Genomic DNA, 10,783 nt, shown 5'->3' on the forward strand with positions numbered 1-10,783 from the left:
ACCTGCTAACATCAACTCAACCCTACCTGCTAATATCAACCCTACCCTACCTGCTAACATCAACCCAACCTGCTAACAGCAGCCCTACCTGCTAACATCAACCCTACCTGCTAACATCAACCCTACCTTCTAACATCAACCCTACCTTCTAACATCAACCCTACCTGCTAACATCAACCCTACCTGTTAACATCAACCCAACCCGACCTGTTAACAGCAGCCCTACCTGCTAACATCAACCCTACCCTACCTCCTAACATCAACACAACCCTACCTTCTAACATCAACCCGACCTGCTAACATCACATCTACCTGCTAACATCAACCCTACCAGCTAACATCAACCCTACCTGTTAACATCAACCCAACCTGTTAACATCAACCCTACCTGCTAACATCAACCCTACCTGCTAACGTCACATCTACCTGCTAACATCAACCCTACCAGCTAACATCAACCCAACCTGCTAACATCAACCCTACCTGCTAACAGCAGCCCAGGTCTTTCTCAGCCTGTAAACGGCATTAGACTGAAGGGCTGATAGGATCGCCCGGAGAGACGAGAAGTTCTTCAACCGCCGACAACCCTGCAGAGGAAACAAACTTTCATTCAGTATATTCACTTATTCAGTCTGCCGTTCACATAGTGTCTTAGTGTCTTTTATGCACGTATGTAAATGTGTTTTTAACATATCTATACAAAACATTGGAAAACCCTTTTGAATTATGTAAGCACATAATATGTAATCTGAAAACTGCCCTGGTTAAAAAAACAATGCAACTGAAAATGGAGAATGGAAAATGGAGAATGGAAATTTCAAAGGGATCCCAAACCTTTAAACGTGTCTATGTATGTATGTATGTATGTATGTATGTATGTATTTACACACGCACACACACACACACAGTATATATAACAATTCATACAGTTTTATATTATGATTAATATTGTTTTAACCGTTTTGCTGTTTTTTTTTTAATGAATCCGTAATCCCTATTTATTCTGGACTGACCTGTGCCACTCTGACCCACTTCTCTATGACGCGGGCCCTTTGAGCCGGCGTGGAGGGGGGCCGGCCGGAGGGCGTGGGGCTGGAGTTGGCGTCTGTCGGCGGGCAGAGCAGCGACATGATGACCTGGTTGGTAACGGCGTTGAACTGAGCCACGGTGGCTCGGATAGTGGGAGACATGTTTTCTTTCTTGTCTCTTTGCGACCACACACAGCCCAGACACTGGTATGGCACAACCTTGACAAACAGAGCCTGAAGCACATTAAAAATAAAAACGTCGGCCTTTAGTCATTAATGGAAGGCAACATCTAAAACTCTCCCGTTGTCCTTGGGTCAAATTTGACCCGTTTACAAAAAACTTTCCATATCAGAACTGAGACAAAAGAACGCTGAAGAAAGTGACAAATGTGGGGGAAAAAAATACGAAAAAGCAGGAAAAAAACAAACAAAATCAACAAAAATATTCATTTTTAAAAAGTGAAAAAAAAAACATCAAAAAAGCGCCAAAAAAATGTATTATTTTTACTAAAACATAATTGAAAAAAAATTTAAAAATTGACCAAAGAAAATCTGAAAAAGTGAAGAAAAAACTTTAAAAACATTGGAAAAAAATGAAAACGAAAAAGAAACATTTTATTTTTATACTTAAACATAAAAAAAGGAAAAAAGTGAGAAAAACAACAACATCAAAACTAAAACATAATAGAAAAAAATTGACCCCAAAAAAAATCCTTGGAAAAAACACGAAAAAGAAACATTTTATTTTTTGACTAAAACATAATTAAAAAATAAAATCAAAAAAGTGACAAAAAAATTATATAAAATTTACAAAACCTTTGAGAAAAGTGTAGACAAAAGAACAACAAAATGTTGAAATTTCAACCCAAAAAACACAAAGTTGCGGGTCGACGGGAAGTCGACACAAGGGTTAAAAATAAAAATGCAGAGTAGAAACAGCCCGAAACATAAAATATATCCCATAACGTACGGAGTCCGTTCGGGTGAGCTGTTCAGCGACTGCTGCCGCGGAGAAGCTCATGATGCCACCGTGGTCCAGAACGTTCTCGCATCCTGAGTCCTCATCCCCAGAAGCCTCCTCCTCTGGCTCCAGGTCTTCCTGGGCTGGACTGGCATTGGTCTCAGTTTCTACAGAACCAAGCAGAGCACGAGTCATGATATAAGTCAGGTAATGATGGCACACACAACAACATCACATGATCGCTATGGGACAGGTTGTAATAGAGCTCAAGTTCCAGCTGACAGCGACATATCGAGCTATAATAAGAAAACAACGACGCTATCGACACATCGCCATGACGATGCAGATGTCTCTTATTGCCCCCCCCCCCCCCCCCCCCCCCCCCCCCCCCCCCCCCGGCACCGCTGCGAGACTCTTTTTTCGAGACATGTCTCTCTGTCTGAGCGTCTTCCATTGACTCCGCAGGACGTCGGCCATTTCCCTCACGAGTTCCTGATCAATTAAATACAGGAAGTCTCTCTTCTCCTCGTTCGTCCTTGTCCATCTGTCTTTGCTGCCCCCCCCTTATGTGCCCAGAACTACAACTTCTTCTTCTGCGTTTTGTTGCAGGGTTGCAATCATAAAATGACCTAGAACTTAATCACAATTCATTATTTATTCAGCAAATAACGTTTCCATCAGCGTTTATCAATGAAGAGAAAATCTATGACAAAACAACGTTGAAAGAAGTGACAAATGTTGAGAAAAATATAATATAAATGTTACGGCTCCTGCCTTTTGGGACAGTTTAGCTCCTATGTTTTTAGATATGTAAATCAGTCTGTGTGGTTGCCCGGAGAGGATTGGCTGGCGTGATGGCTCCGCCCACTTCCCTGTTCCAGGCCATGGTGTTGATTGGCGCGGCTGCTGTGGATCTTGCCAATCAACGTCCTTCAATCAACAACGGAAGAGTTCAAAAAGCACTGGGATTCTTCAGTCTGGGCGGCTGAATTCTTAATTCAGTCTGCCATGCGATCCGGTTAGACATTGTTGTTTGAGAAACTATTGTGTTTGTGTTATAAATTGTTGTTAAAAAGCTGTTGAGCTAGAAACTACTGTTACTAGAGTGACTAGTTAGAGTCTATTTTGTGTCAAGCCTTTGTTTTTGGTCTTTTGTTATCTATATTATAAGTTGTTAAGTTAATGGGTGCTGTGCTCCTTTAGTTTTGTTTAGGATAATCTTTGTTTATTAGGCAGCACCCATTAACTCTCTTTGTGTTTCTCTATTATAGTAATTAAACTTCCTTTATTTTACTACAACCTCGTTGCCCTTTTGTTCGGTTAACCCACATTCATCCTTTTTACGTTACGCCCATCTTAACAACGGGCCGGGTCGTAACAATAAATATAATATTAATATAATTTCCAAATATAACTGTGAAACTAAAGTTAATAAGTTAGTGTATCGTAGTGTTAAAAACGTCAAAAAAGTGACAAAAGCGTCAACAAAAGTGTTGATTTAACGTAACGTAGATTATCTTTAGGGCTTTATTACGTGGTATCAGATCGGGGTATAAACTCCAGTACCAGGTACTGATACAAGCGACCAACATCTCTACTTCAACCCTCATGTTGTCCTCATGTTTTCCTACATCAATGTAAAAATGTATAGCATTGTAAAACAAATGGAAGTGTTTTTGAAATAGTATTGAGTAAAAGTTGACATATTCCAGTCTGTGATTATCATCAACATCCATTCCTTTAATTTTAGTCTCAATAATTCCTAATTTCTGCTTTTCTAACTCAAACATGAGGTATAATTTCCTATAAATGAGGTTTAATGACCATAAATTCCAAAAATAACTGTAAAACTAAAGTTAAAAAGTTAGTGTTACGTAGTGTTGAAAATGCGGTTGACCTTTCTGATCAGGGGAAGAGAAACAAGAGAATGAGGCTACACTATGCTAAAAACGTTAGCTAGTGACTCAAAAGTAGAGAGAAAGTGACGCAGAGGGTGTGAATTTAAATGTCTGACATTGAATATCTCATTCAGCTGACTATTAAAAGAATAATTTAACATTTTGGGAACAATCTCTTTTTTATCAAACCTGAGTTTTTACAAGTTCCCGCAATTTCATCGCATAAAGGTTCATTACTATCGCGAATATTTTAAGAAAACGTGCCGCATAAATAAGTATTTTTGCCCACAACAATCACGTAACCTTACCTAACGTTCCTCTAACGTTATCCTAACGTTATGCTAACATTGCAAGCTTTAGAGAACGTTTCCCTAACGTTATCTTAACGTTATTTTGACGTTATCTTAAAGTTGCAACTTAAGAGAACGTTCCCCTAACGTTCTCTAAAGTTCTCTAAATACTAATTACTACATCAAAGCTTCTTTGTCAGTAAAAATAACACATAAAAAGATCCTGACGCAGCACGGTGACTTTGCACGTGCAACCACCAAACTGGTTTCCCCAGGATCCAGCACAAAGCCACTAACCTGTGGCTCCTCATCATGTTTACCGAAAACAAAAAAAAGAGGAGCATGTACGTTCTGATCAGGTGAAGAGAAACAGAGTCTCAATAATTCCTAATTTCTGCTTTTCTAACTCAAACATTAGGTATAATTTCCTATAAATGAGGTTTAATGACCATAAATTCCAAAAATTACTGTGAAACTAAAGTTAAAAAGTTAGTGTTACGTAGTGTTGAAAATGGCAAAAAAGTGACAAAAGCGTCAACAAAAGTGTTGATTTTCAATTTTGACGGGAAGACAACACGAGCGTTAAAGCAATGCAAAACAACCCAGAGCTGTTTTTTTTCTCTCTCCTATCCCAGAATGCATTGCTGCGTGGGAGGCTCACCTTCGTTCTGTAGCGCGTGGAGCAGCGCCTCGGCTTGCCCGGCCAGAGAGCTGAAGTTGGGCTGCGTGCGCATGTCTCCGTAAACCGCGGCGCTGATCCGCAGGTGGTCCAGCAGCAGCCGGAGAGCCGGGTGCAGAGGGGGGTCCCTGAAGTCCTCGCTGTACTCGTCCATCCACGTCTGGACGAGGGTCAACACGGGGCTGGGGGGGCACAGGGAGAATCATTAGTCTCTAACTCAGGGTCAACTCTAAGTCCAGAGTCTCCATAGAAACAGGGATGTGCAACTAATCACTTTTTTTTTGCTTTTTTAACCCTTGTGTTGTCTTCATGTTTGGGACCTTCTCGCGTCCCTCGGGTCAAAATGACCCGGGACTTATTTGGGGTTTTAAAATCAATTCTTAAATAAAAGTGTACTTCGTAATCTATCATCCATGTTCTTTTTGGGCAATTTGGTTGAAAGAAATCCATATTTCTAATATAAAACACTTTGAAACGGGTCAATTTGAGGGCAACATGAGGACAACAAGAGGGCAACATGAGGGTCAACATGAAGGCAACATGAAGACAACATGAGGACAACAAGAGGGCAACATGATGACAACAGGAAGATAACATAAAGGACAACATGAGGACAACATGAGGACAACATGAAGGCAACATGAAGACAGCATGAGGACAACATGAGGACAACATGAGGGCAACATGAGGGCAACAGGAGGGCAACATGAGGACAACATGAGGGCAACATGAGGGCAACACGTGGACAACATGAAGACAACATGTGGACAACATGAGGGCAACATGGGGACAACATGAGGACAACCTGAGGGTTAAACACATTGTAAACTCCAAAGTCATCCACTTACCTACTGTAGCATTCACTGTTGTCCAGATATGAGGCCTCATTCTCTCTATTGAGGGAAAGGGGACGGGGACAAACAGACTCAGTCATCCTCATCTGTCTTCTTCATATTCTTTAATTATTATTTGTTCAGCTACCCGACGCCTGACCTCAGTACCTGCTAACCACAGTCTACAGGCGCCCTGTGCATAATGGTTGTTGTTGGGAGCCTCGGGATAACGAGCCCCCGCTGAGAGCTACTCATTACGACATCAAAGCTGCTTCGTCAGGGAAAACCACGTATGAAAAGATCCTGACGCAGCACAGAGACTTTGCATGTGCAACCACCAAACCTGTTTACCCAGGATCCAGCACAAAGCCACCAACCTGTGGATCCTCATCAGGTTTAGAAAAAAAAAATGCAGCATGACCATTCTGATCAGGGGAAGAGAAACAGAGAATGAGGCTACACTATGCTAAAAACGTTAGCTAGAGACTCAAAAGTAGAGAGAAAGTGAAGCAGAGGGTGTGAATTTAAATGTCTGACATTGAATATCTCATTCAGCTGACTATTAAAAGAATAATTTAACATTTTAGGAACAATCTCTTTTTTATCAAACCTGAGTTTTTACAAGTTCCAGCAATTTCATCGCATAAAGGTTCATTACTATCGCGAATATTTTAAGAAAACGTGCCGCATAAATAAGTATTTTTGCCCACAACAATCACGTAACCTTACCTAACGTTCCTCTAACCTTATCTAACGTTACCCTAACGTTATGCTAACATTGCAAGCTTTAGAGAACGTTTCCCTAACGTTATCTTAACGTTATTTTGACGTTATCTTAACAGTATTTTGACGTTATCTTAAAGTTGCAACTTAAGAGAACGTTCCCCTAATGTTCTCTAAAGTTCTCTAAATACTTATTACTACATCAAAGCTTCTTTGTCAGTAAAAATAACACATAAAAAGATCCTGACGCAGCACGGTGACTTTGCACGTGCAACCACCAAACTGGTTTCCGCAGGATCCAGCACAAAGCCACTAACCTGTGGCTCCTCATCATGTTTACCGAAAACAAAAAAAGAGGAGCATGTACGTTCTGATCAGGTGAAGAGAAACGGAGAATGAGGCTACATTATGCTAAAAACGTTAGCTAGAGACTCTAAGGTAGAGAGAAACTGAAGAGTGTGTGACTTTGAATTTGAATGGGAGGGATATCTCCTTCAGCTGACTATTAAAAAAAGTATTCAATATTTTGGGAAATGCGCTTATTGGCTACACAGTCTCTTCATCAAACCACAGTTTTTGGTTCCAAGAACGTTCTCAGAACGTTCCCTTAACGTTGCAACCTTTAGAGAACATTCCCCTAATGTTATGCTAACGTTATCCTAAAGTTATGCTAACGTTTCAACCTCTACAGTACGTTTCCTCACGTTGCAACCCTTAGCAAATGTTCCCCTAATGTTATGCTAACATTTCAACCTTTAGAGAATGTTCCCCTAATGTTATGCTAACGTTATCCTAATGTTAAGCTAACGTTATCCTAACGTTATGCTAACATTTTAACCTTTAGAGATCGTTTCCCTCACGTTGCAACCCTTAGCAAACGTTCCCCTTATGTTATGCTAACGTTATCCTAATGTTAAGCTAACCCTATCCTAATGTTATGCTAACGTTTCAACCTTTAGAGAACGTTCCCCTCATGTTGCAACCATTAGTAAACGTTCAGCTAATGTTATGCTAACATTTCAACCTTTAGAGAACATTCCCCTAATGTTATGGTAACGTTATCCTAATGTTAAGCTAACGTTATCCTACCGTAATGCTAATGTTTCAACCTTTAGAGAACGTTCCCCTCATGTTGCAACCATTAGTAAACGTTCACCTAATGTTATGCTAACATTTCAACCTTTAGAGAACATTCCCCTAATGTTATGGTAACATTATCCTAATGTTAAGCTAACGTTATCCTAATGTTAAGCTAACGTTATCCTACCGTAATGCTAACGTTTCAACCTTTAGAGAACGTTTCCCTCATGTTGCAACCCATAGCAAACGTTCCCCTAATGTTATGCTAACGTTTCAACCTTTAGAGAACATTCCCCTAATGTTATGCTAACGTTATCCTAATGTTAAGCTAACATTATCCTAACGTTATGCTAACGTTTCAACCTTTAGAGAACGTTTCCCTTACGTTGCAACCCTTATTAAACGTTCCCCTAATGTTATGCTAACGTTTCAACCTTTAGAGAACATTCCCCTAACAAATCCCCTAACGTCGCAACCTTTAGAGAACGTTCTCCTAACGTTCCCCTAACATTATGCTAAGGTTTCAACCTCTAGAGAACGTTCCCCTAACGTTCCCCTAACGTTTCAACCTTTAGAGAACGTTCCCCTAACGTTCCCCTAACGTTCCCCTAACATTAGCCTAACGTTCCCCTAACATTGCAACCTTCAGACAACGTTCCCCTAACGTTCTTTTTTACATTCCCCTAACCTTTAAAAAACTAACAACCATGATACCCATTGTATTATTACTTTAAACAGGAATGAGTTATTATCCAATGTTAATTTAACATTTCCACTCGGAGTTCCCAAAGCTATCAGCCTATCACATAAAGAAAACCAAACGTGGAACACAGGTGACGGTACCGGTGAAAGAGCAGCTCTATGAGCTCGGCGGTCCCGGTGAAGGTTCTGTACGTGGAGAGGAAGATCCTGCTGTAGTCCTGCTCCTGGCAGTCGGGGTCTAGCAGCTGCTTCACCAGGAGGTGCAGGGTCGCCGCCTTCAGGCGCCGCACCTTGCAGGTCCGGTACTGCACAAAGGCGCAACACGGGCTGTCCTCCCCGTGGTCGGGGGGGGAGGGGACGGGCTCCCGCCGCAACGTGACCCCATAAACAGCACCGTCCTCAAACTCCTCGCCCCACTCCTGCACCGGGTTCTGGGGAATGAAGAGGACAGAAATAATGGGGGTTCCCAGAAACAAGTATGAAGTAGCTAGCGCTGAACCAACCAGACTCCATTTAAAAAACAGTCCTTTAGGACTCCGTAGTTACATGTCTGCGATCGGAAAAAAAGATTTCCTTCATTTTGTCAAACCATGATGTCTGAAGAGTTAAAACAGGAGGAGAGAGAGAGCTTTGTTTGAGAAACTTCCAAAGATCCGTACGGCAGCCCCCCCCCAGTCTGTCCTCGACTCTAGCTCTGAACATCCCACCACATACACACACAATGGAAAATCTAAGACGGTCTGAAAACGGGACGATACTTAAACTGTGATTTAGGAGAAACCATGGTTGATATCTGAACGCCCATTCTGCCCAATAAACACCAAAGTCTTGTCTTCGGTTTAAACTTTGAATCACGTTTCTACGTTAAAGTATGGCGGTACAGCACAGTCCCAAAGAGGGGGGGTTTTGAGCGATGTTGAGCGATTTCCGGAACATTTCCCATTCAAGTCAATGAGACATTTTTCGCCGTATTTTTGCCGATTTCGGGAAAACCGCGTGGCAAATCTCTTAGAAAAGTCATAGCAGACCATTCTCGATCATTACATACGTTTTAATGTATTGTGTGTGCGCGTCTAGGCAACGCTTCGGGACTAATAGCGGGTCAAAAATCTGGCGGAATGATAATAATAAGTACGGCCGATAATAGACAGTGTGCCGATTGCTGCTGTTACAGCACATCGGCACACTGAATAACAACATAATCAGCTCACAATTGGATAGGCAAGGCAGCTTTATTTGTGGAGCACATTATAGCAACAGGTCAATTCAAAGTGCTTTACACAAAATCAGTTAAAAAACTGTTAAAAAATAAAAACAGATAAAAACCAAGAATAAAGGTTACAGCGTATAAGAAATTAAACATAAAAAACATTTAAAGAAAGGCAACATCAAAAAGAAAAAGGTCTTCAGTCTTGATTTAAAAGAGCTGAGAGTAGCAGCGGATCTGCAGGTTTCTGGAAGATTGTTCCAGATATGAGGAGCAGAGAAGCTTAACGCGTTTAGTTTCCACTACCATCTTACTAGTTTTACTACTTTTTGGAATTCATGGTCAATAACCCTCATTTATATACAATTATACCTAATATTAGAGTTAAAAAAGCCGGAAATTATGAATTATTTTGACCAATGGTTAAGATCAGAGGAATGAAAGTGATCAGTTGTATTATAAAGAGCGTTGGAAGGAATCCAATCCATTACTGTGGTAATTTGGTTAAAAAGAAACTCATATTTCAGATATAGACGTTTATTAAAGGGGTCAGATTTGACCCAAGGACAACAGGAGGGTGTTGTTTTAACGCCAAGTGCGGCCAACAGGGATGTAACAATTTCTAATAACAATATACTCACGATTTGATAAACGCCTGTAGGTAGGGAGGGTTTCGTTTTGGGTATTTTTTTAAGTTGGTACCTGCACAAAACGACAGCCAACGACATTAACCCTTGTGTTGTCCTCTTGGGTCAAAAACAGACAAAAAATTGACATTATTGTCATTTTTTCAGATTTCTTTTTAGTTTCCACTACCACCACCTTACTAGTTTTACTACTTTTTGGAATTCATGCTCAATAACCCTCATTTATACAGAATATACCTGATATTTGAGTTAAAAAAGCCAGTTTTTGTAGTAGCCCCCCCCCCCATACAATAAGCCTATGGCCAAGAACAGTGAGGAAGTCTAAAATGGCGTCCACCTCCATCCCTGAGTCTCTGTGGCGATGACTCACGGCGACGAGGTAGTTTCTGTTTATACTCATAACCACATAACCATCATGCTGAGTATGCGATGACTGTGCAAACGCTTTGTTATGATAATAATATCAGATGATCCTCCACGCTGCAGGCTACACAACCAACAACACACAAACAACAACACACAACACAACCAACAACACACTACACACAACACACAACCAACAACACACTACCAACAACACACAACCAACAACACACTACACACAACACACAACCAATAACACACTACCAACAACACACAACACACAACACACAACACACAACCAACAACACACAACTAACAACACACAACCAACAACACACAACTAACAACCAACAACACACAACTAACAACACA

The 10,783-nt window shown here is 40.9% G+C and overlaps 1 protein-coding gene across 1 annotated transcript in view; it reads right to left on the reverse strand.

Moving 5' to 3' along the window:
• Window positions 1-10,783, reverse strand: part of LOC117958295 (ral guanine nucleotide dissociation stimulator-like 1) — a 43,702-nt gene that overhangs the window by 10,686 nt on the left and 22,233 nt on the right. Inside the window, 6 exon segments of the mRNA XM_034894625.1 lie at window positions 484-587; window positions 1,014-1,262; window positions 1,999-2,156; window positions 4,839-5,038; window positions 5,705-5,749; window positions 8,336-8,625. Of these exon segments, the coding sequence (XP_034750516.1) occupies window positions 484-587; window positions 1,014-1,262; window positions 1,999-2,156; window positions 4,839-5,038; window positions 5,705-5,749; window positions 8,336-8,625 (1,046 nt within the window).

Source organism: Etheostoma cragini, chromosome 15, assembly GCF_013103735.1.
Source record: "Etheostoma cragini isolate CJK2018 chromosome 15, CSU_Ecrag_1.0, whole genome shotgun sequence".
Taxonomy (NCBI): domain Eukaryota; kingdom Metazoa; phylum Chordata; class Actinopteri; order Perciformes; family Percidae; genus Etheostoma; species Etheostoma cragini.